At 42.8% G+C, this 25,183-nt stretch overlaps 1 protein-coding gene across 1 annotated transcript; it reads left to right on the top strand.

The window, feature by feature from the left end:
- Positions 1-1,182: 1,182 nt before the first annotated feature.
- On the top strand, positions 1,183-24,357 carry SLC26A3 (solute carrier family 26 member 3). Its single transcript, XM_060279389.2, has 21 exons — positions 1,183-1,292; positions 1,380-1,573; positions 3,158-3,297; positions 3,561-3,671; positions 4,929-5,092; positions 6,264-6,428; positions 6,815-6,967; positions 8,349-8,431; positions 9,906-10,053; positions 10,229-10,342; positions 10,431-10,508; positions 11,951-12,046; positions 13,607-13,713; positions 15,883-15,952; positions 16,048-16,140; positions 17,095-17,190; positions 18,250-18,483; positions 19,488-19,542; positions 20,736-20,884; positions 22,325-22,387; positions 23,126-24,357. The coding sequence occupies exons 2-21, from the start codon at positions 1,443-1,445 to the stop codon at positions 23,147-23,149; spliced, it is 2,274 nt and encodes a 757-aa protein (XP_060135372.1). The 5' UTR covers positions 1,183-1,292; positions 1,380-1,442; the 3' UTR covers positions 23,150-24,357.
- Positions 24,358-25,183: the final 826 nt, after the last annotated feature.

The following is a 25,183-nucleotide window of genomic DNA, read 5'->3' as shown; positions in this document are numbered from 1 at the left end:
CGATGTTTCCAAAATGTTTTAGGCAGTGTAAGTGCCGCGTCCTTGATCATTTATATTGGGGGAGTCCCCTTGACGTGAATGTCACGGCTGATGTGTTGCAAGATGCCCTGCGTAAGAAGATGGGTCCCTTCTCTACGTTGGCTATTAATGAATTAGGATAATCTCCTTCTTTCTGTTGATGGTCTCACCGAAGGATGGAATTGCAGGGCTGCCACTTCAGTAATTTATAACATCCCTGAAATGTATTTATAACATCCCTGAAATGTTAGTGTTCCATATTTCCACCATATAAAAGAGCCGGTGGTAGTGTAAAACCGCCAAGAAGGTGGCTTCTGCATGGGCTGTGGAGAGAAGTGAGGGGCAGATGGGGCTCATCCACCTGGGAAAGGAGCCCATCTAGGAGAAGGAAAACTCTGGTCCTAAACCTCTGCTGCCTTGTAGGATATCTTTGGGAGAAGAAAAGGCTAAGGAATAATTCCTACACAAATCAGGAGTGGAGTCCCTAAGACGGCTGGTTGGTGCCTTGCCCTCCTCCTTCCAGCAACTCCTGCAGCCAAGCTGGTGTCAAAAATATTTCTTTTGGACCCCGTCAGCAAGGCCGAGAGGAGGGGGGATCTTGTAGACTGGGCACTCCAGGACCTCCACACACACTGCCCAAGCTTGCGCTTGTGCTCCGAAGTAGTGTAAAATACATAAAGCAGTGTGATTTATAACCATAAAGCATGCATCTTAATACAACTAAAAGCTAGAAGCAACACAAATATTTAGAACGATCACTTCTCACAGTAGCAAATGAGAAGAACTAACAACTATTGCAAAGCCATGGTATTAAGGACAGGCTATAATAATAAATTACTGGAACAAGCCAAAATCTCCCTAATTATAACTGCCATAATAGGTTTCTTCCTCATGTTTGGGAATTCTCAGTATACAGAGAATGATCCTTTGGTTGTTGCTTACTGTAAATCTCAATATGACACCAAACTCACCCACAAACCAAGTTTCAGGTTCCAAAATTTGCTGAAGTGTAAAAACAATGAAAGCCAATAGTGTTCCCCTTTCTCACAATTATAACAGGAAACATTAAAGAAATGCACACACATCCTGGCCATTTCAAATTCCAATCTTTTGGCACATTTATAAGCAGCCTGCCTCCTTTATTTTTGAGCTTTCTTTTTAGGGGGCACGGGGATGCCCCAGAGATGCACCACTTTGCAGTGTGAAGAGGAAGGAGGAAGCTGGCCATTGAGAAAAATATAATGCCTCAATACTCTTCCGTTTGATCTTCAAAGGTGGTAATGCTTAATTTAGAGTTCACTCATCTGTGAGCTTCATAATACTAAGCTATTTTAAAAGCACACTCTGTTATTTGTTTCCAGGGCTTTAAGGGACTAACGCTAAGGAGGACTCAAAAAGCTCGTAGGGGAGTGTTTTCTGGAGACATGGTGGAACCTGTTGGCAACCAGTATGTTGTGGCTCGGCCATTGTACTCAGACCTGGCATTTGATGAAGAGCATCAGAAAGTGCCCAGATACCATAAAAACTTTGTGGACCATCTCAGAGCATGCTTTAGGTAAGAGACGTTCTTTTGTAAACATGGATTTTTTTAAAAAATGGTGCCACGGGGTAATTCTTCAGGATTTTCTATCCTCTTGGTAAGGTTTTCAGCTGGTTTCCGAAAAGGTTTTCAACCATTTGTTCCCCACTGGGTCCTGCATATCGCATTCTGGCATGTTAAAGGAGAAAACAAGAAAGAACCACCAGCTTGAAGGACTCGTCTTAATTCTCTGAGTAGTTCAATGCACATAACCAAACTGCTACTCAAATCAATCCTGTACACATCTTTGCGACCCATCCAAACAAGGAGGCAAGACCAATCCTGAATAGTGTGGGAGGCAATATAGTATTGTCCCTATGTGTCAGGGCTGGTCACCTGAGATGAAAGACAAGAGATTTCCACTACATTTCCTTGTTCAGAATCTGGCTGGGCTGGCGGCTGAATCTTTCGCTGAGTACACATTGTCAGTTACTCTGGCTGCACACTGCTGGTGCAGGTACATGCAATGTTGCTCAGAGCTAACCTGTAGTTTCTTAATTAATGCTGTTGTGCTGCTTGATGCTTTTTCTCTCAAACCAGCATCGGTCTGAAAGGAAATCTCAAGCCACATTCATTTCACAGCTAAGCGGAGGTGTGTACGTTTGATTTGATTTAGGCGTTGCCCATAGATGGCAACGCACAAGGAGCCAACAGAAAACCAAGATCAGAAAATCAAGATCACCTGAGCTATCGGCCCCTTCTGCGCTGTCAGAAGTTTCTGTCCTTCCTGAGCATTCCTTATCGTAAACCACTCTGGAAATATTTGAACCGGAGAACAATACAGAAAGGCTTTAAGAGATCAACAAACAAGCAGGTCCCGGACCTAAGGCACTACAAATGCACTGGTATCGTGTTAAGAATGTGTTGCCGGATAATACCACAATAAAACACCAGTCTGTGGGGCCATAAGAATGCAATTCTAACCATTGTAAGTAAGTCCTCCTGAATTCAATTAGGCTTACTCCCTCCCAGGTAAGTGGGTTTGGGTTTGCAGACCCTCCAAGTGTCCCTGTTTTCCAGGGACAGTCCTGGATTTACAGAAGCCATCCCGGTTTCTGATTTGATCCTGAAATGTCCCGCTTTTCCTTAGGACTTTTGTATTTTCGTCAGAGAAATGTTTGAGGGTAGGAAGTTATGTGACCCTGAAGCTAAGGGGATAAGTAACTATACAACCTTTTGAAGACATCTGAAGGCAGCCCTGTATAGTTAATGTTTAATGTTTTATCATATTTTTAAATATGTTGGAAGCCACCCAGAGTGGCTGGGGCAACCCAGTCAGATGGGCAGGACATAAATACCGGTAATAAAAATGGTTGTTGTTGTTGTTGTTGTTGAATTAGACATTCCTATTTTCATCAGAGAAATGTTGGAGGGTATGATTTACTGTCTTTAAAACAAAGTTTGGATATTTGCAGGTTCTTTGCCTCTGCTTAGACTTTCCTGATGGAAAAAGATATCGTTGTCTTAGTAGCAAACATTTTTTTTCTGTTATATACATTCTCATCCAGCTGGGGACATGAATAGTTTAACTTTTGCATGATTCAATCATTCTCTTTTCAGCTGCACTCCACAAAAAGCAAAGAAAGTAGCTCTTAATTTGTTTCCTGTCATCTCCTGGCTACCTGCCTACCGCTTCAAGGACTGGATTCTCAGCGACATTGTTTCGGGAATTAGCACGGGGCTCGTAGCTGTTCTACAAGGTAAATATTTTCAATTCTTTCATAAATGGCACATCATTTCTTTTCATATTAGAGGTTCCTCTATATCATTGGTTGGGAATCCATGGCTCTCCAGATATTCAGCCTGACTACATCTCCCATCACCCCTGACCATTGACCATGCTAGTGAGGGATTATGGGAGTTGGAGTCCAACAAGTTCTGGAAGGTAGACAACTGCTCACCTCTCCCCTACATGCAATCATATTCTCCAAGGTGATGCACTTTTTCTTCTCTCTAATTTTAGGTCTGGCATTTGCTTTGCTGGTAAATATTCCTCCAGGCTACGGACTCTATGCAGCCTTTTTCCCAGTGATTATATACTTTTTCTTTGGCTCTTCCAGACATATATCAGTTGGTAAGTTGAACTGCATTCCAATGGACCTTGGTACGGTGCCGCCTTCTCCAATATTTTAATGTACCTTAGCTAGACTTCTTCCAGTAGAACATACTGTTGCTACGCATCACTCCTAAGAACGGCTGCTCCAGTACATTGTGTGATAATGGAGCCAACCGTAGTACTGGCACAACACCATAAAACAAGATGCTATATATTTAGGAGCAGGGTGATTTCAGTGGGTATCACAGAAAAAAACATGGAGCAGGTAAAGAATAGGACTGTAATTCAGAGTTATGTGCATGGATCCGATAATGTTCCATCTACTTTCATGATGGGAAATATTCCATGTCTACAAAGCATTTCCTACCACTTAAGGGGAGGACTCCTTTTCTCACGGAGCATGTGCACCAGAAAGGCACTCTCATGTACCTTTGATCACTCATTCAGAGGTGATTTGACTAAACACAGAGGCCTACATAAGTCGGTCCCATTGATGTGATCTGTCCGCTACATGTATGTGTAAACACACACACACACGAGAGAGAGAGAGAGAGAGAGAGAGAGAGAGAGAGAGAGAGGCATTTGTTTTCAGCCACAAGTAAAATGCAGTGGATTTTTATCAACAACCTTGTTATGGAATCATAGAAGTGGAGGGGGGCCTTGTGAGTCATCTAGTCCAACCTCCCGCTTAATGAAAGAAATCTTGAAGTAGAGAATCCTGCTGGAAGACCTCCAGTGGAGGAGAGCCCACCATTCCTCTAGGTAAGTGTTTCCGAAACTTGGGCTGCCATCTGTTTTTGGACCACAATCCCCATCATCTCTGACCACTGGTCCTGCTAGCTAGGGATGATAGGAGTTGTAGTCCAAAAGCAGTTGGAGACCCAGGTTTGGGAAACACTGCTCTAGGTCATGGGTGGGGAACCTTTGCCCTCCAGATGTTGCTGGACTACAACTCCCATCATCCGTGACTATTGGCCACGTTGGCTGGCCTTGATGGGAGTTTGAGTCAACAGCACCTTGGTGACCCAACAGCTCCCCATTTCTGTTTGAGGTAATCGGTTTCAATGTTGAACCATCGAGAGGTTACCCAAAAACAAAATTCAGGATGAAGAACATAGTGTGATCTGAATGGCTGAAGAACTCCTTAACGAACGGAGGGGAATTCTAATCTTATTTACTCTGTACTCACACACTTAAGAGGGCATGGCGCAAGTTTCTCTTATTGATAGGATATTTTAAGCTGAACCTCTTACAATGCTAACAATGTCCACACAGGTCCTTTTCCTGTCCTGAGCTTGATGGTAGGAGGTGCCGTTATAAGAATAGTCCCAGACCCAGTGGGTAACAGCACACTAGCAAACAGTACGTTGATGGATGAGATCAATCAGAAGAGGGTCGTGGTGGCTGCATCAGTGACTGTGCTTGCGGGCATCTTTCAGGTAAGCATTTCCAAGCAATATATGTAACTCTTGTCCTCATCGGTTTATCCATCTCTGGTGCCACAAAATCACTCCACAGTGTCTTGCGAGAAGAAAGTAAGCACACTGTCGAAAAGGGCCTGCGATGCCCAGTCAACTGAGATGCTCCCTTTGCATTTTACACGAGTCAGTTCGTGGGCTGTTGTTCCAATGGATGGAAAGCCTTATATGGTTACGGACCATAATACTTTAAGGACCACCTCTCCCCATATGAACCAGCCTGAACTCTGAGGTCTTCATCAGAAGCTCTTCTTCATATGCCTCACCCAAGGGAGGTGTGGAAGGCGACTGTATGAGAACAGGTCTTTTCAGTGGTGGCCTTTCCATTTGCGGAATGATATTCCCAAGTAGACTCGCCTGGCACCATCCTTGTCAGTCTTTAGGCACCAGGCTAAGATTTCTTTTGTTCACCTGGGTCTTTGGTTAATTAGGTTGCCTCCAAAGGTAGTGCTTATCTTTTAGCAGACAGGGGGACAGGACTTGTTCTTATTAATATTTTACTGGGTGAGCATTTTATGTATTTTGTATTGCTTTGACACTTTTTCTGGTTGTAAGTTACCAGCATGAGGTGGACAACAGATCAGGGAAGGAGCATTTCAGTGTGACTGTGGAGCCACCACAGAACACTTAAGCCCACATGAGGGAGTGTGATGATGTAAGAAAATGTACATAAAGAGCACTTTTTAAAAAGCCCAGTATCATCTTCTTCTTCTTCTTCTTCTTCTTCTTCTTCTTCTTCTTCTTCTTCTTCTTCTTCTTCTTCTTCTTCTTCTTCTTCTTCTTCTTCTTTCACTCATAGCTGAGTAAGATTGTCTTCCATAAACACAAATTTAACAATGGGTCCGTAAGTGACTGTGGAGGCCAGTTCTGGATCCACACGTCCTTCCACAGTGGGGACATTGGTTTCCAGGCGGGAGTTGATCACGGTGTGGATTTGCCAAGCGTGCCTCCCTCTTAGCACGTTTCTCCCTTGCGTCCTGAGACTGAGTTTCTTCAAAGCCCATGACACCTTTGGTAAAGGCTGTTCTCCAACTGGAGCGCTCGCAGTAATATCAGGAGACTAGCGAGATTGCTGTTTCTTTTCTGTTCTGCTCCCATCAAAGCAGCATTTGTTTCTTTATGTCTCTTCCAGCTGCTGTTGGGTGTGCTGAGAGTCGGCTTCATTGTTATTTATTTATCCCAATCGTTAATAAGCGGATTCACTACAGCTGCAGCCATCCATGTTGTCGTGTCCCAACTGAAATTCATCTTTCAGCTGACAGTTCCTGGATATAATGTACCTTTGGGAATTATATGGGTGAGTGTTTCCGACCCGCACCCGATTATTCCTCGGGAGCGCCACCACTTTCTCTAGCTAGGTATTTGAGAAGTAACCACAAGAAATGCTTTTAAATACCCTGGTGACTTTTGCAGTTAAAAAACTTGTCTCCAGCCCTTGCAAGCTCCTTTTTGCTCAGCCCAACGTTTGCAATATGAATATTATATACGGTTTCCTCCAAGCAGCTCAGTGCAGTGTCCATTCTTTGTTCCTCCTCCCCCCGCCTTTAAGTGATTGACTCTGAGGCATCCAGTATCATTACTACCCCTGAGTAGTGCTTCAAACGAGACATACAATTGCCAAAGTAAATTACCACAACCCTTTCCTCCATCATGGTTGTTGTTGTTGTTTTGTGTGTGCAACAGACGCTGAAAGGTATATTCGAGCAGATTACAAAAACGAACATTGCAGACCTTGTCACTGCGCTGATCATCTTGGTCATCGTGTTTGTGGTGAAAGAATTGAATGAACGTTACAAAACCAAGCTCCCAGCACCTATCCCCATTGAACTCATTGTGGTAATTGTTTTTCTCTCTGTGTTTTTGTTGTTTTTTAAAATGGCTGTTATCATACAGAAAGGAGGGGGAGCCAAGAGTTATTTGTTTGTTTGTTTACATGGCTGCTTCTACATACTGATGCAAACTGTTATACTTCTGTTCAGCTTGAGGAAAATAATACTGTTATAGTAAAAGAAAGAAAGAGAAAGAAAGAAAGAGATCCACCTAAAATCCTCTTCAGTTGGTGTTTTCTTGGTGTATCAGGTTGTCTTTTATGAGGAAATACAGCTCATTCAAAAATGCATCACACTATAGTTAACAAGATGGGACACGGGTGGCGCTGTGGTCTAAACCACTGAGCCTAGGGCTTGCCGATTGGAAGGTCAGCGGTTCGAATCCCCGTGATGGGGTGAGCTCCCGTTGCTCGGTCCCAGCTCCTGCCCACCTAGCAGTACAAGTGCAAGTAGATAAATAGGTACCACTCCAGCAGGAAGGTAAACAGCGTTTCCGTGTGCTGCTTTGGTTTGCCAGAAGCGGCTTTGTCATGCTGACCACATGACCTGGAAGCTATACGCCGACTCCCTCGGCCAATAACACGAGATAAGTGCCGCAACCCCAGAGTCGGTCACAACTGGACCCAATGGTCAGGGGTCCCTTTACCTTTATACTTAATAAGATAGGGCACAGCAGAAGCCCTGTGCAAGGACTTCTGTTTGTGCAACAAAGCTTATCCCACTGTCCCCTCCAAACACCCCGAAATTGCCTCAGGGGGCTTGGGATGAACAAAGCAGATGGAACGTTTGTCATGGTGCGACACTGAATTCCGCCCTGTGTTACAATATTTTTGACAAGGTCACTGCAAAAATGATGCCAAACTGTTATTATTGTGATGGACTACAGTAAGGTGTCACACCCCCCCCCCAAAAAAAATTCAATATACTTCAATATAGCCTGGGCTTGTTTGGCCATTTTAATGAACTCTTTATTTCTGGAGCCTCGGGTGTAATCAGCTAATATAAATGTAAGTAGCTAAGATAAATATGACAATATGGAGGCAAGTATTATGGCAAAGTTTTAGCAAATGGAAGATATGTCTATTCACTAGCTGAGAAAGAAGAGAAGAGTTTGGATTTGATATCCCGCTTTATCACTACCCAAAGGAGTCTCAAAGCGGCTAACATTCTCCTTTCCCTTCCTCCCCCACAACAAACACTCTGTGGGGTGAGTGGGGATGAAAGACTTTAAAGAAGTGTGACTAGCCCAAGGTCACCCAGCAGCTGCATGTGGAGGAGCAGGGACGCGAACCCGGTTCCCCAGATTACGAGTCTACCGCTCTTAACCACTACACCACACAAGAAACACCTTGCTGAAATCTTATGCCGGCTACTTTGCTTCTTTTCAGACTGTCATCGCAACTGGGCTATCCTATGGTTGTGATTTCAAAGGGAAATTCCAGGTAGACACTGTTGGAAAGCTTGAAAGGGGGTAAGTACACCCTATTCTTGAATGGGAATGGTAGTGCCACAAATTTAAGATAAAAAGCTTTTCATTCAAAGCAAAGTTGTAGGGAACATATTTACCACACCTTGACCCAAATATAGAAGGACAGTTAAAATGCTTTGTAAATGGGTCCTGAGCTATGAGCTATAAGCCGGTCATCCATAAATTTGATGGGAGGTATTAATATTTCCAGTCACCTTCGGAACAAAAAAATTCACCATCTCTGATGGTATTCTTCAGAAGGAGGTCTCTGGAGGCTTTATAGTCTTGGGGTTTATTTTCAAAGAAACAGACTGAGGTTATCTGGAGGCACAACTTAAGCAGTTTAGTAGACAGCCAAAGCCTACTTGCTCCCACACAGGATCTCCAGAGGGTGACAACCAGCCCCCCCCCAATGCATTACAGTGGTACCTTGGTTCTCAAACTTAATCCGTTCTGGAAGTCCATTCCAAAACCAAAGCGTTCCAAAACCAAGGCACGCTTTCCCATAGAAAATAATGCAAAACGGATTAATCCGTTCCAGACTTTTAAAAACAACCCCTAAAACAGCAATTTAACATGAATTCTACTATCTAACGAGACCATTGATCCATAAAATGAAAGCGATAAACAATGTTCTGCAGTCACACAATCAATCAATCAATCAATAGCTGAACTGGGTTCCATACAGTCACAAAAACAAAACAAAAAAGCCGTAAAAACAAAAAATGCAAAAGAAATAGCAAAAACAGACAGACCTCTGCGTAACACTCGAAATGGAAGTGTGGCACTCAAAACGGAGCATGTTCAGCTTCCGAAAAAAGTTCACAAGCTGGAACACTTACTTCTGGGTTTGCAGTGTTTGGGTTCCAAGTTGTTTGAGCACCAAGGCATTTGAGAACTAAGGTACCACTGTATACTGTTATCTCACAGGGCCTGATGCTCTGCTTTCCTCTTCTCTGTTGCTCCTTGGGTCCATCTTGTTTTCTGACCCAAACTACTGTTTCTATTGTTTCTTTTCACAGGGAGACTGAAGTGTATCCTCCTTAGCTGGGGGTGGAAGGAAAGAGACAAAGGGAAGTGTCATTTCAGGACCTTCCAGTTATTTCTTAGCCATTCATAAAAGGCAATAACGAAAGCCAGCCTTGAGGAGGAGGAGGAGAGGGGAGAGCCATTATTATCAAAGCGTAGAACGTATCTGCTGCTGTTGCTCCCAATCCTGCTGGGGGTGGTTCATGGTGGGGGTGGCTGTGGAAACTCAGGCTCATTGACCTGCGTTAAGAGACAGCAAAAATGGAGTCCATTCATCCTGTCCTGTCCATATTAAAGTCAGTCACACCTGCAAACACTGCACATGGTGCTGTGTGTGACACACACACACACACACAAAGGAGGCAGCAAATCACATCTTTTTTAACATGCTACAAAGGTTATTTATGCCCTGCATTTTCAACACCCCCCCTCTGACCTTTGCTTTCAGGTTTCAGGCTCCTTTTTCACCAGATATAAGTATCTTTGAAAGCTGTGTGGGTGACGGTTTCGCTATTGCGATTGTTGGCTTTGCTGTGGCCTTTTCAGTGGCGAAGGTATATTCCATAAAGCATGATTACCCCATTGATGCTAACCAGGTAAGTGATCACTACAGATGCTAGTTCTAAATTTAGAGAACCGAGCGATGTTTAGGACATTGTGAGGAATGTGAATATTTTTGAAGAAAATATATAATTTGCCAGAGAAAGAACTTGGCTTACGGAATGCCTTGTCTGGTCATAAAGTATAAATATCCTTTTGGTATTTTTGAAGGAATTAATCGCCTTTGGAATAGGCAATGTCTTTGGCGGTGCGTTCAAAGGATTTGCCGCAAGCACTTCGCTGTCCAGGTCGGGGGTCCAGGAAAGCACAGGAGGCAAAACACAGGTATTGGACAAGCCGAGATCTTGCACTAACTGAATTCGAGAAAGCAGTATTCTAGGATGCAGACTGACAATGGGCTTTTCTCATGCAGATTGCTGGACTCCTCTCAGCTGTCATTGTCTTGATTGTCATCTTGGCCATAGGTCATCTTTTGGAACCATTGCAGAAGGTACTGACTTCTATGTGCATAACAGCCGTTCAACAAAGCATGCCATTCTTTTCAATGGGACAGAACAAAAACCATAGCATCACCAGTGGAACCTAATGCCATGCTTGCCAGATATTCCCCAGATCTACATAAAGTAATTTTCTGTGCAAGGAATTACCTGGCAGCAGGAAAGCAAGGCTCTGAAATGGTCCACATTTTTTCACTTTCTCAGCTAGAGAATAAAAACAATGCCCCACTTCCCAATAACAATGATAATAGTAAAGTAACTGGCAATTTGCCATATCTTATGCCCCAAATCTGCCACCTGGGGCAGCACCAACTTTGCTCTGCCTAACAGTATAGGTGTTTCTGTTGGGGTCTATATGGTTTACTTGACATCTACACCATACATTTAAATCAAATTTATATCACTTTACTAGTCATGGCTCCCACCCACCCCCAATCTTAGGAACTGTAGTTTACTCCTTGCAGAGCTACAAATCCCAGCACCCCAAACAAACTGAAGTTCCCACAATTCTTTGGGGGAATGACCTTTAAATCTCTGGTGTGGATGGAACACCTAGTCTCATCAAAGGATTTTAGAGAGAATCAAGGCTCTCCTATAGAATAATTACCAGTAAGTGTGTAAGAACGCCTCTCATCTCCAATTAAAAAAAAAGTATTGTTGGGTTATTCTGACCTTGCTTAATATTTTAGCATGTTCCTCATCATGGATTGAGGAAAACAGTGCAGGCAAGTTGAAAAAAAGTACAGTGGTGCCTCGCTTAACGAATGCCCTGCTTAACGAAATTTCCGCTTAACGAAAGGATTTTTCGAGCGGAGCTTGCCTCACTAGATGAATGCGCTTTACGAAAAATTCGTCTAGCGAATCGCGCTTTCCCATAGGAATGCATTGAAATTCAATTAATGCGTTCCTATGGGCAAAAAAAGTCGAAAAAAATTCAGTGCATTCCTATGGGATTTGCTAGACGAATTTTTCGCTATAAGAAAAGACCCGTGGAACGAATTAATTTCGTCTAGCGAGGCACCACTGTATATTTGGTGCCACTATTTCCCCCCCTCATGGTGAATATTTCATGTTGTAGTATATGCATTACACACAGTGAAGTTTGACATCATAGTGGTGGAAGCAAGCAGGCAAGGAGGAAACAAGGGAGAGAAGCAGCAACACCCTGGGAGGCACAGCATTTTAGTACACACAGTACTATTCCCCGCCCGCCCCCATCTGACCTTAAACATGGGTCTCAGCTATACAGTTGCAAATATAACGTTTTAAGTGTGTTTTAAGTGCATTATACAAAAGTGACACTAGGTGGCGATGGTGAGCTTATTGCAAATTCCAAATATTTTTCAAAAAGATTTTTTTAAAAAAGCAATTTCACAACACTTTTTATATGTGTCTAGATTCCACCATGTAGTGTGTTTTGTTTTCTCATTGACAGTCAGTCCTCGCAGCTTTGGCTCTGGGCAATTTAAAGGGAATGCTGATGCAGTTCAAGGAGATCAAGATTTTGTGGGGCAAGGACAAATACGACTGCGTAAGTATCCATAGAACAGAAACCTCACTGTGAAAGACTCTTGAAATCCCTGCTTTAAAACTGATTATGAAAGATGGCTATTCAGAAAACTGTTGCCTTTTGAGTTTCACCAGACAGAACAAGGAATTCGGACATGGGGGGGCTTAAATGTTGTGAGGATCCTATGCCCTTTTAAAATGTGGGTTTTTGGGGTGAGGTTTTTGGGTTGTTATTTTGTTTTGTTATTTTATTTTATTTTATTTTGACTGTGTATTTTGTGGTTTTATATTTTGATTTTATTCTGTGATCTGCCATTGAGACCTCTGGGTATAGGGCGGTGTAGTAGTAGTAGTAGTACGTAGTAGTAGTAATTTGCACTCATTGGCTCCCTTGTAGCAAGCTTTGTTTTATATTTGTTAGGAAAAATGCTTCACAAATCCATAGCACTCACTTAATGCAATTGCACTTATTCAATGGAATTGGAATGCATTCATGATATGTATTCCACGATCAGAGCAATAGTTTTCAAAAGGACTATCTGTAAGGCCAAACTCAGCGTGCATACAAAACCTGCGCTATCACAGAGGCAGCTCAACAATCCATACACTCCAAAACCCAAGAGAAGCGTTTCGGCCACATCAACACCAAACATCGGAAGTTTATTCATTGCAGATCTAAAGCACAAGGCTTCCTCCAAGGAATCGTGGGAGCTGCAGCTTCTGTCATGCGGTGAGGGGTAAACAACAGTTCCCAGAATACCTTTGGGGAAAACCATGTGTTTTAAATGTGCTTGAAAAGTGAGGTGTGAATGTAACCTGGATAAGTAATTGACCACTGGTAATGCACGGTTGTTTAAAAATGGGGAGCGGATTCTCCTACAATGGGATAACCAACGCTGAACATCGCAGCACAGCTACATCTAGTTTGGAGAAGTTCCTTTATACTTTAATTTCCTGTTTGGGCGGGTTGTGGGAAGTGTATAGGCAGGAGTAGAAGTCAGCAAATTATGAGATTATTTCTTTAGAGGAGAATGTTGCACTAATGTCCTTTTTTGTAATGCAATGTATTCTTGTTTTTAGTGATTTTTCCCTGCACCTGTTTGCTAGTAACCTGGAGTTTCCCCTGCCCAACCCCCAATATTCATAGAAATGTTGCTTTGATTACAGGATGCCGATCATTGTTTTATTAATTTATAGTGAGTCAATCTCCCTTCTTTTTTGTTTTATGAGTTTAAGGATGTTTTTGGCCCCTGTTTGTTTATAACGTGCTGTGAGTCATATATTGTCCTAGTTTGATTATTTCTGAGAAGGTTTGCTGTCTTTAAACTTATAGTCACAAACTACTACATCTAATACCCAAACCTTATATGGTGCCTTGAGTGCCTCTCTGCAAATAAGTAAGCTTTAGAAATAAGTACTTTCCAAAAACAATTCCTACCAACTTTATTGTGGCTTCAAACCCAAACTCAGTCTTGTGTCATTCGTGGTAAGGGATTGGAAATGGAGTATCTTGATGTTGGTTCTTGTGTTGATTGAATGTGTCCATGATACCTGGTTGTTCAATATCTATCTATCTTCTCAGCTTATCTGGATCGTGAGCTTCCTTGCTGGCATCTTACTGGGTCTGGATCTTGGGTTGGCAGCTGGAGTAGGATTCGAACTCCTCACTGTTATATTCCGTGCACAATTGTGAGTCCATCTTCCCAACTTGTCAGATTCGTATAATAATTGTTAATTTAAAAATAATAATTAAAAATGCAATCCATTTTTTAAAATCGCTTTTTTTAAAAAAAGATTAACAGCCAGAAGACAGAGGCGTAGCGTGGGGGGTGCTGTGGGTGCCGTGGTCCCAGGTGCAATTTTGAGAGGGGGCGCCAACATGCGCCCCCACAGCAGGCTCCTTCATTGGAGCCTGGCTCTGCGGCAGAAGGAACTGCCCCTTAGCTGCGGCGCTTGTGCCTAACACAGCTCCGCCCTGCGGACAGCAGGAGAAGACTGGGCAACAGCTTCCCTGCCCCTCTCCTACCCTGAACAGTGGCCCACCGGGGGGGGGGGGCTCCATGCCACACACCCCTCAGTGGGGCTCCTCCTACACCTGCCCAGAAGGTAATGTGTTATCAGCAGCATATAAACCACAAAAGAATAAACAATTATGTGTCTATGATGGCAATCAGCTAGCTTTAATACTATGTGGTCACATTCACGGCTTTTCTCCGGGGTGCATTGCCCGGGGAAATTGCTCAGGCTTGTTGAGCTTTTTTTAGCGGGAATTCTTGACAAAAAGCGCCACCTATCAGCTATCCCCTCGCTGGCAGATTCAGCCAATCGCCCGAACAAATACCATAGCGACACCCCATCAATACCAGCCCGTCCGCAGCCACAAACTACACGTCCAATAGCTGCTGACAATCTCCGGCTAGCGGCAGCAATCAATCCCACGTCTGCCCCCTCACACACTACCCATGTATAAAACGACCCCCGATTTTGAGCTTTAATTTACAGTAAAAAAAATCCTCGTCTAATACACGGAAAAGTACGGTATGTGCCACATATTCCTTATGCCAGTGATTTGCTCCATGAGAAAACATAAGGAGACTTCAGGTTCTATTATTCTCTTTATGATGATGGTGATGATTAATTAAATTTATATACCGCCTTATACCCAGAGAGTGGTTCACAAAACAAGATCTACATAAAACACCACAATATATATAATCAAAGTAAAAACAACAACACAATAACACCCCCCCCCCACCTACCCACACACTGAGAGTGGTTTAAGTGTCCCTCTTCCCCGGGAACTCTGAGAAATGTAGCTCTGTGAGGCAAATAGGGGGTTTCTTAACAACGCTCAGCACCCTTAAACTACAGCTCCCAGGATTTCTTGGGGGGAAGCCAAGACTGTTAAAGATGGGGCGGTATTGAAAATGAATAATGCAGATTGGGCCTAAACTAGGATCTACTATCCACATTAAAAATCAGCCAAATCAATTCTTCACAGCATAGGAGCTGACTCCTAGGGGCTGAGGGGTCCTCAGCACCCCAATAAAATATTGGAGGCGTCTGAGCCCACCCCCCAAGTTGATGGGAAGTGCCATTCCAATGGTGTGTGCGTACCACATCATGTGATCGATTATGTGGGGCGGGGGTTAGCTGCCCCCCTTATTTTATTCAAGTTGGCATCCCTGCTTCCCAGCAAACTTTTTCATAGAGTAAAATGCTGCAGGGTGTATTGAGTGTCTACCAAACTCCCATAATGCTGCAATCCTATGTACAGTGGACGCTCAGGTTGCGAACATGATCCGTACGGGAGGCACGTTCGCAACCTGCAGGGTTCGCAACCCGTGTCTGCGCACGTGTGGGTCACGATTCGGCTCTTCTGCGCATGCACGCCAAAACCCGGAAGTAACCCGTTCCGGTACTTCCGGGTTCAGCGCGGAGCGCAACCCGAAAAGACGCAACCTGAAGCGGCTGTAGCCCAAAGTATGACTGTACATTTACTTGAGAATATAAGTCCCATAGGACAAACATAAACACGTATCTGTTTTATACCAGTATGTCCTAGTTGAAACCCCACCCCAGAAAAAAATTGATGATGTTATGGAGAACTTACTGCTAGAAAGAGAACTACATCCCCTTATGAACTGCAGCTTTCAGGGCTTCTTAGGGCAAGGAAATTGCTTTGCTAAGTTGGTTTAAACTTAACAATACCATTCTATACATGGGGAACCTATGGCCCTACAGTTGTTGGACTACAACTCCCATCAAAGGCGTGCATCTTCATTAAAATGAAGTCTGATGGATACCCCTTACAGTGTGTTAGTCAACTCATTTGATTTTTTCTATTTGTTTTTTCAGTCCAAAATGCACAGTTTTGGCAAATGTTGGAAGAAGTGACATCTACAGAAACAGGAAGGATTATAGAGATGTAAGAACCTGATTCTTGGTTGCAGTAGTTAGTGTCTGGCTGTGCTGTTGATTATGAAACAATGTGCTAAACTAACATGCGTATTTTTGACCTAGATATATGAGCCAGAGGGAGTGAAAATTTTCAGGTGCCCATCCCCAATCTTCTTTGCTAATATTGAATTCTTCAAGGACAAATTGACTGCAGCGGTAAGCACATTGTTATAGATTTGGGGAGGAGACCCCCTGAAACCCTAGAAATTAATAAATGGTAGGATTTTTATTACAGTGGTATCTTGGTTCTCGAATGGCTTGGCTCCCAAATGCCGCAAACCCGGAAGTAAGTGTTCTGGTTTTCGAACGTTTTTCAGAAGCCGAATGTCCAATGCGGCTTCCGCTTGAGTGCAGGAAGTTCCTGCAACCAATCGGAAGTCGCGCCTTAGTTTTTGAATGGTTTTGGGAGTTGAACGGACTCCCAGAAAGGATTAATTTCGAGAACCAAGGTACCACGGTATTTGGGATGTGAAGGGAGAAATACAAGCTGCAGAGGAATTCCTGGAATAGCCTATGCAAAATGACCTGGGCCATGCTAGGGCCATTAAGAAACAAGACAGGGCCATTGAGGATCATTGGCAATGCAAGAGAACTCTTTTCCCCTTGCTCTGAGGTGTGAACAGAGACTGGGAATTTGGAAGGTTGCCAGGGTAACTGGGTGAATAAGTCATATTTCTTAAATCTACAATAATCTCCTTGTATTTCAATTCTCCAAAATGATCACCAGCCCTGGGTGAGTGCCCTTAACCCCTAGGAATCTTGGAGAGAGTGGGGGGAGGCACCCAACAATATTACTGGTGATAATTCCTTAACAGAAATTATTTTTCATGTAATATTGGATATTAGACAGTGAACCAAGGGCTAGATCTACAGAGCTATTAAAAAACGCTCTGAAAACGCTCTGCAAAAAAACGGTTGGAAAGCTAACAACTGAAAATAGCATTGAGTTGCGATTTCAGCTCTATGGCGCCGTCTGGTGTCACAGTGTTATAACGCATTCATAACGCTGTGTTTCGACTAATGTAGTTGAGTGCAAGGTGCATATAACACTCAGAACTTACAAGGGCGGTGAATTTAACAAGCTAAACCAAATCAAATCAAATGTTTCAGGTTGGGTTTAAGCCACTGAGGGTGCTACGCAAGCGCAACAAAGCTCTGAGGAAAATCAGGAGGATGCTGAAGAAAGGAGAGCTTCAAGTCACACCTGTAAGTATCCTGCATTCATTAAATTGTGCAGACCTCTCACTTAATTTACAAGGGTCTCATCCCAGTTTTTTTAAAGTTTTTTTTTATCCCAGTTAACAAACCTTGCAGGAGTCTGAAGATCATTTTTTGAAAGTCACTGGGGCTACTGAGGGCTCACAAATATTACATATACTCAAAATAAGTAAGGCATTACCCTACTTACGTAGTTGTAAGACACATGCCAGGATACAGTGCTGTTGCCCAGGTTCAGCCATGCCATTTTACCACAGGAGACGGAAAGCGACAGTTTTTGGAGTTTTCCTGAGATCATAAAAAGCTGGCAGTTGAAGAAATGGCCTGTATAAACCTGTACAAACTGACATATTTTTGAATTAAAGCTAAAATTTATTTAAAAAAGAAAACCCTAAGATCTCTTGGATTGAAGTGTGCAACATTTTTTCCTGTCCAGGGTCACGTTCCTTCATGAATAGTCTATTTGGGGTTGCTCTAGGTTAACTAATCTGGAACGTAGACGAATCACCTACTATTCTGAAAAGGCCTACAAGTTTGTTCTCTGCTGGTGGGAAAATATACTTTTACTAAGTCATATGACCAGGAAAAAATGGTTTACACACACACCGCCAACTGTTCTGAAGCTATGTAGGAAGTTGGAGGAGGGACATTTTAAAAATTCAGGGAAAACAAGGAAGACATGAATAGGAAAGAAGGAACTCTTATGTGACTGAAGAATAGGCCAGCTTTAGGAGGCACTGGGAGCGGCATAAAATGAAGTTTGGGGCTGCATGTTGACCCCCTGAGCCACTGATCCTATTTAGCGCCTAGAAATCACAAAAAAACAGTGCCTGAAGGAGCCCTATGCTTTCTCTTTCTCACTTACATTCTTCTAAGATTTACAAACCATTACTATCTTAAAGAATTTCTCTCTCATTCCTGTTTCCCCCCTGCCCAGCAACTTATAGGTAAACAGGTTACCTTTAACAGCAGAACCAGCAGTCCAGTGTGCTAAGTTATCTTTTCGTTAATAATTGGGATTCTTATAATTTTCTTCCTTTGATACAGAAAGGCTTGATTTGCACTGTTAATGGCATAAGCGACTCCGACGAAGAGCTGGACAACAACAGCATTGAAGAACTGGACCAGCCCACAGATACCAGAGACTTGCCAGTTCAGATAGACTGGAACTCAGACCTTCCTCCCAACATCATAGTTCCGAAAATCGACACACACAGCGTCATCCTAGATTTTTCGGCAGTGTCGTTTCTTGACGTTTCTGCTTTGAGAGTCCTTGGAGAGGTAATTGTCCTCCATATATCTTCCAGCCAACAAGTGTAAAGCTAATTATTCATTCATTTTATTACATTTGTGCCTCACATTTACTCTAAGAACCCCAAAGCGCAGCGTACATTGGTTTTTTCCTGTACCCCTTTTTGTAACGCACACTACAAACCTGTGAGATAAGTTAGACTGATAAATGGTGAACAACTGAATTTAGTCCAGGTAACAATTTCAACCTGAGCCTCCCAAATCCTAGTCTGACATTATACCACACTGGAACAAAATACATGTTCATTCTGCATAGCTCATTCAATGGGCAAAACCCTGTAACCCTAAAGAGCTACAGAACAGGCATGTTTTAGAAATCCATCAATTGTTCACATTCTTTAGGACATGTCAGATCTCACCACACGGCAAGAGGGGGTGAGAAACCAGGCAAAGTTACCAGCATATGAAAGTGACGGACAAAAGCTGACTTTACTGTGTCAAACACAAATGTGAAAATCCAACCTAAAATTACTACAGTCGTACCTTGGAAATCAAACGGAATCCGTTCCGGAAGTCCATTCGACTTCCAAAATGTTCGAAAACCAAAGCACAGCTTCTTATTGGCTGCAGGGAGTTCCTGCAGCCAATCGGAAGCCCCATCAGACGTTCGGCTTCCAAAAGAACATTCGAAAACCAGAACACTCACTTCTGGGTTTCGATAGTTTGGGAGCTGATTTGTTTGGTAGCCAAGGTGTTTGAGATCCAAGGTACGACTGTATACTGTAGCAATAAGACACAGCATGGATATATTACTTCGGTGTGTTCAAAGCACATTGTGCATGTTATTTCATTAATCCTGTATGGAAAGCCAGAATTACTATCCAAATATTGCACAGAGGAGCGAGAGAATGGGGAGGAACTCTGAAGTTTGGAGGTGGTGACTTGCTTACAGTCACCTAGGAAGCTTGTGACAGAAGCAAGCTTTTAACAGTTCATCCTGCCGTCAACTTATCTGTAATTTTCTCATTTAACAGACTTTGAAAGAATTTGTCCGGATTGATGTGGATGTGTATATTGTGGGAGCACATGGTAAGTTGACCCTGTTCTATTTTTGATTATTTAAAGAACAGCATACTCAAAGTTTGTGTCTTATCTTAAGTCTGTCCCTAAAATGCTAAAAGTACTTACTTGCACATGATTCCCAGAAATTTCAGTGGCGCTTTTTCTTCAGTTGTATGAGTGGCAAACACAGTGTAGCCTGGCACCCCAATCTTAAATATAGTTACCCAGAAATAGATCTCAGCTACTTACAGTATGCAGTTAGAACAATTTCCTCAGAGACTATCTGAGGATGAGGCTATTTGTGGTGCGGGTGGCGCTCTAGTCTAAACCACTGAGCCTAGGGCTTGCCAATCGGAAGGTCAGCGGGTCAAATCCCTGCGACGGGGTGAGCTCCCGTTGCTCAGTCCCAGCTCCTGCCCACCTAGCAGTTCGAAAGCATGTCAAAGTGCAAATAGATAAATAGGTACCGCTACAGCGGGAAGGTAAACAGCGTTTCCGTGTGCTGCTCTGGTTCGCCAGAAGCGGCTTAGTCATGCTGGCCAAATGACCCGGAAAAATTTGTCTGCGGACAAACGTTGGCTCCCTCGGCCAATAAAGTGAGATGAGCGCCGCAACCCCAGTCATTCGCGACTGGACTTAACTGTCAGGGGTCCTTTACCTTTACCTTTTTTATCTATATTTTAAGCTTTAGGGTCACATGGAGTACTCTTGCTTTGTACCAAATGGCATCAATGTTAAACCAAGGTCCTGTGGAGTTTGGGGTGATGTTGCCTGACGTAGAAAGAAAGACTACAGCTAACAATAAGAATTTAAACTGAATCTTCTAGTCGCTCATAGCAATAAGCCTGACCTTTTGCAATGATGAGAGATACCAGTTAATCTGCTCTGGCCTGTTAGTGTAAAGAGATTTCCTTGTTGTGGAGGTTTCTATAGCTTCTTAGGCAGAACAAGATGGGGGCATCCCTGCCTATCATTTCTCCAGCTGCCAGTTCCAAAATCTACTGCCAGCTTGACTCCTGACAACTGGTGTCGTGCTGGGTTTGCCTCTCTGTTTGTTTCAAAGTGAAACTTTTCTGAAAGTGAAGAGTTGGGAACTGGAAGCCCGCGACCAAGCTCCTCAATCTGAAATAAAATAAGTTAAATAAATTCGAATGTTGTGCTTGAGATTTTTTACTAACCTTTTTTCCTGGCTTGGAAACCTGTTTTCTTTCCCCCTCCAGATGGCGTTCTGGATAAACTGGAAAGATGTGGATTTTTTGATGAGGAAATTAAGCCGTCCATGTTTTTCCTCACCATCCATGATGCAGTTTTATATATATTGCTAAAAAAGGACCTTGAGCTCAGCGCACCAAAGTACAAACCCAATATGGTAAGAAAAATGCTGCAGTAACTGCTCTTATTAGAAACCACAGCTGTACATTTGCTTATAGGTAGGTTTCTAAGACCATCCCTCCATCCATAGTAACTTGGTCTGGAGACAGATTTCGCTGAAATAAAAGTAATTCCTGTTGTGAGTAGAATCTCAAACTGAATTACTGAGGTCAGTGTGGCAAAATTACGAGCAAACTGATACTTTAAATGTTGTGTTGGCTAGGGCTGGTAGGGTGAAAGCAGAGAGTCCAACAGTAGGTGGCGCTGTTGTTGTTGTTTAGTCGTTTAGTCGTGTCCGACTCTTCGTGACCCCATGGACCAGAGCACGCCAGGCACTCCTGTCTTGCACTGCCTCCCGCAGTTTGGTCAAACTCATGTTCGTAGCTTCAAGAACACTGTCCAACCATCTCGTCCTCTGTTGTCCCCTTCTCCTAGTGCCCTCAATCTTTCCCAACATCAGGGTCTTTTCCAGGGAGTCTTCTCTTCTCATGAGGTGGCCAAAGTATTGGAGCCTCAGCTTCAGGATCTGTCCTTCCAGTGAGCACTCAGGGCTGATTTCCTTAAGAATGGATAGGTTTGATCTTCTTGCAGTCCATGGGACTCTCAAGAGTCTCCTCCAGCACCATAATTCAAAAGCATCAATTCTTCGGCGATCAGCCTTCTTTATGGTCCAGCTCTCACTTCCATACATCACTACTGGGAAAACCATAGCTTTAACTATACAGACCTTTGTAGGCAAGGTGATGTCTCTGCAAGGTGGCGCTGTAGGCAGAGCCAATTCATTCTACATATTACCCCCATGTTCCTCCCTGCTGAGTTTTACAAGGGGCAACATAGAGACGTACGAGTTTGAACCTGTGCTATCTCCTGGACCGGATATAAAGAAGGCAGGCAGGAAGGGACTGCCAGAGTGCAAAGTTGGTGGGCAGTGGCAGACTTGGGCTTTAAAAAGTTCAATGCCCCCTCCCCTCTCACCTGCCATTGTTTGTCATTGTTGGGGTGCCCCCTGTGGCACCCTCTTGGCTTGGCAGGTGAACCAGTTGCGCTTCTGCAGTGGGGCAGCACCCCCCCTTGCCCTAATGCACCAGCACCCACCACTAAGGCTGGGCGATATCTGGTTTTCAACATTGCGATATATATCACCAGCAAAACGTTGCGATATGCCAATATATCACAACGTCTGAAATAAGAATGGAGCTACGCAGAGGCATTGACTGGCTTCCTGGTTTTCCCCACATTGTGATTTTTGCATAGCACACAAACGTCATGATTAGCGATATATTGCCAGGTCAAAAATCAAGAAACTGATATCATGATATGGACTTCAAACCGGTTTCTGATGATATATTGATATATCACTCAACCCCACCAGCTACTTAAAGGAAAGAAGAGAAACCAATTTTTGTCCCTAACTCTTAACACGTCTATTCCGTCACAGGAAAAAGAAGGCAAGGATCATTATATAATCAATACAAATGGACTACGCAGTCGGGAGCTCATGGTAAGGGACACTTTCCTACCCAATTTTTACACTGCACAACCTCGATAGTTTTGTCAAAACCAGGAATCATTAAGGGGAACTAAACATGATGTATATTAGATTTATATGATGATTTAAATTAAGTTCTCAGATGGATTATTTATCCAGTATATGGGTTAATTTAAATGAAACAAATGTTATTAATGGGTTATTTTAAATTTGGCACTCCCAAATTGAAAAACTGTTTTGCTGTGATTAATGTATGATGAATTGTTTCTGTTTCTGTTTTGTTTTTGATATGGGCCAATGGCCGCAATAAAATAAACTACCCAATTTTTAAAATCATCAGTAAAGATAGGAGCATTGGGTGTGTGTGTGTGTGTGCTATTGCCCTTAAACAGATCTGCTAAAAGAAACAAGTGTGGTCCCTTTTACAGAAAGGTAGAATTGAGGCCCCAATAGGCATGGTCAGTTTAAGTATGCAATCTGCCTTCCATTTCACTGGCTCCATCAATATTGCTGTACTTTACAGCAGCAACAAATTAAGAAGTGGCTGCGTATCTATTCAACAGAAGACACAACTGCATAGTGACGGTCAACTCCTAACATACCTTGACATTTGGGGAGACTGCTGGGGGCATGCCATTTTTACTTTATTTTTGATATTAATATTTATTCGTCTTTTCCTCCCAAAAGCCAAACTCAAAAGCAACTTACAAAAGCTGAGCCATTTTGAATTTGCTTCTTTCCACCCCACAGGCACCATCAGAAACAAAATTCTAATTGTCACACCCACTGACGAGCAGGAAACCGAATGATGGGAGTATAAAACCGCTGGAAAACCATCTAGGCATTGTCACTGTTGGGGAACCAGTTCAATCTTGGGGGAAACCGCTTTATACCATGGGTGTGTATCTATATGCCAATATTAATTCTGATTTGACTCTTCCCATGCTTGGGCTAATTGTAACCAGAACTGTACCACTGAGATACAAGAGAGACATACCGGCTGGCAAAGGACACACAGGTACAAAAAGTCTGATGGCTAAGGGGCACAGAAAGTTGAGAGGGGGGAACTTAGTTAGTCAGGTGGCTGGAAGAGGAAGACAGAAAAACACGGGGTAGAAAGAACCACCTCATTGTCTGCAAGTGCTATTTTTCTAGAAAAATGAGGTGCCGGAAATCACCATGAACACCTTCCTTGTTCTCTTATCATGGCAACAGCGCCCATCTGAGATATGCTGGAACTGAGTTCTGGCGAGTTCTGGCTGAAAAACTAGGTGACTTCCTAGTTCACACTGGTAATATATTTTTCAGTGGCCCAGTGGACAGAAGAGAAAGTTACACATATAAATCAATGGAGAAAAATTTAAAAATCAACGTAGCTAGGATTGAGCAGCGGTACATTCAACCCAACCCACCCCACAACAAAACCCCACCCCATGCAGGGGAAAGAGATGGGAGGGGAAAAAAATACTTGAAACAGGGAAACAGGGCATGGATTGGGGGGGGGGGGTTACAATAACCAAGGCTGTGTGTTTGTGTGAATGGAGTAATGTAGCTGGAACCCTGAACAGAAGCACTCCTCATTACAACATTTTGTATATGTATACTATAAAAAAAATATGCCGCCCTTGCAAATGTATAAAATGAAAAAGTGGAAGTTTGATATTATAAAATACTTAATTGTCAATCTACCATCTCAAAAGTTCAATATCAATTCAGCATCAGCTCATAGAACATGTATATTTGTAAATAATTCAAAGATAAATTGTACAGTCACAAGTGTAAAATTGTTTTATATGACAGTTCAAAATATTTTCCATTTTATACTGTCTTACGTTTTATCTTGTATTATGACCTGCATAAAGTTGTTTTTTTTAAGGCTTTCAGAACTCTTAATTTTATATCGACTGCTTTTTCAGCTATGTTTAAAATAGTGTGTATTTTTACAGTATCGTAGATTAAACAGCATTTTACAGAGAATGCCATTCCTGTTTTGAATAGTTGATTTTTCAAAACTTCTGCAGTCTAATATACAGCATTGGATACAAATCCAGTTACTTAAGTTTCCAAATGTAGAAAACGAACAATTGACACACCTCAGTTATGTAACACACCTGACCTTTATTGTTAGTTAACGAGTATTCCCAAATCCTAACTCCCCATTGAAAAAGACCGTTGTTTCAATGTAAGTCTTAAAAGAAACTGTGAAAATCATGGGTTCCTACTAAACTTTTAATATGGAATAGGAACCAAACCAGAAGCACAGTCCTATGAGAAGATTTACCAAAAAACAGCCCAATGTGTAACAAAGTACTGTATTTTTCCGTGTATAAGACTACGCCCCCCCCCCAAAAAATGTAAAAAATTAGGGGGGGCATCTTATACGCAGGGCCATTTCCCCCCATTTTCTTAAATCTGAGTCCCCAAAATTAGAGGGCGTCTTATACATGGGGCGTCTTATAGACAGAAAAATATGGTGTATTGGATTGTATGCTTTGAATGCCCTTATTTCCCTGCATTAGCTATTATTCCAACACTGCCTAAAATAGCTTCAAAACAGGCAGTAAATATGATGACAGTTTAATACTGCTGTCCCTATCGTTTTTCTTCCAGGGGTGAGAAATTCCAATAATGTAGAACTTAACCAAGTGTCGTTTCTTTTGTTATATCACTGGGGTCTTATTTGGGCTTTGGAACGGTTGAGCATAGGTGGAGGCAAAGAGTAGCTCTCGTACTAACAGCCAAACCCACATAAAACCTTAAAGAACATAAGAGGCTGTTAGATTGGACCAATGGCCCATATTGTCTGGC

Source organism: Zootoca vivipara, chromosome 9 (genome assembly GCF_965207765.1).
Source record: "Zootoca vivipara chromosome 9, rZooViv2.hap1.1, whole genome shotgun sequence".
Taxonomy (NCBI): domain Eukaryota; kingdom Metazoa; phylum Chordata; class Lepidosauria; order Squamata; family Lacertidae; genus Zootoca; species Zootoca vivipara.
This window is presented reverse-complemented; position numbering and strand designations above follow the sequence as displayed.

Excerpts from the sequence above, each read along its gene's own strand:
- SLC26A3 (XM_060279389.2), top strand. The coding sequence starts at position 1,443 with ATGGTGGAACCTGTTGGCAACCAGTATGTTGTGGCTCGGCCATTGTAC. Across the intron at positions 6,968-8,348 it reads TCCCCATTGAACTCATTGTG|ACTGTCATCGCAACTGGGCT; the intron begins GTAATTGTTTTT and ends GCTTCTTTTCAG. Across the intron at positions 12,047-13,606 it reads GCAAGGACAAATACGACTGC|CTTATCTGGATCGTGAGCTT; the intron begins GTAAGTATCCAT and ends CTATCTTCTCAG.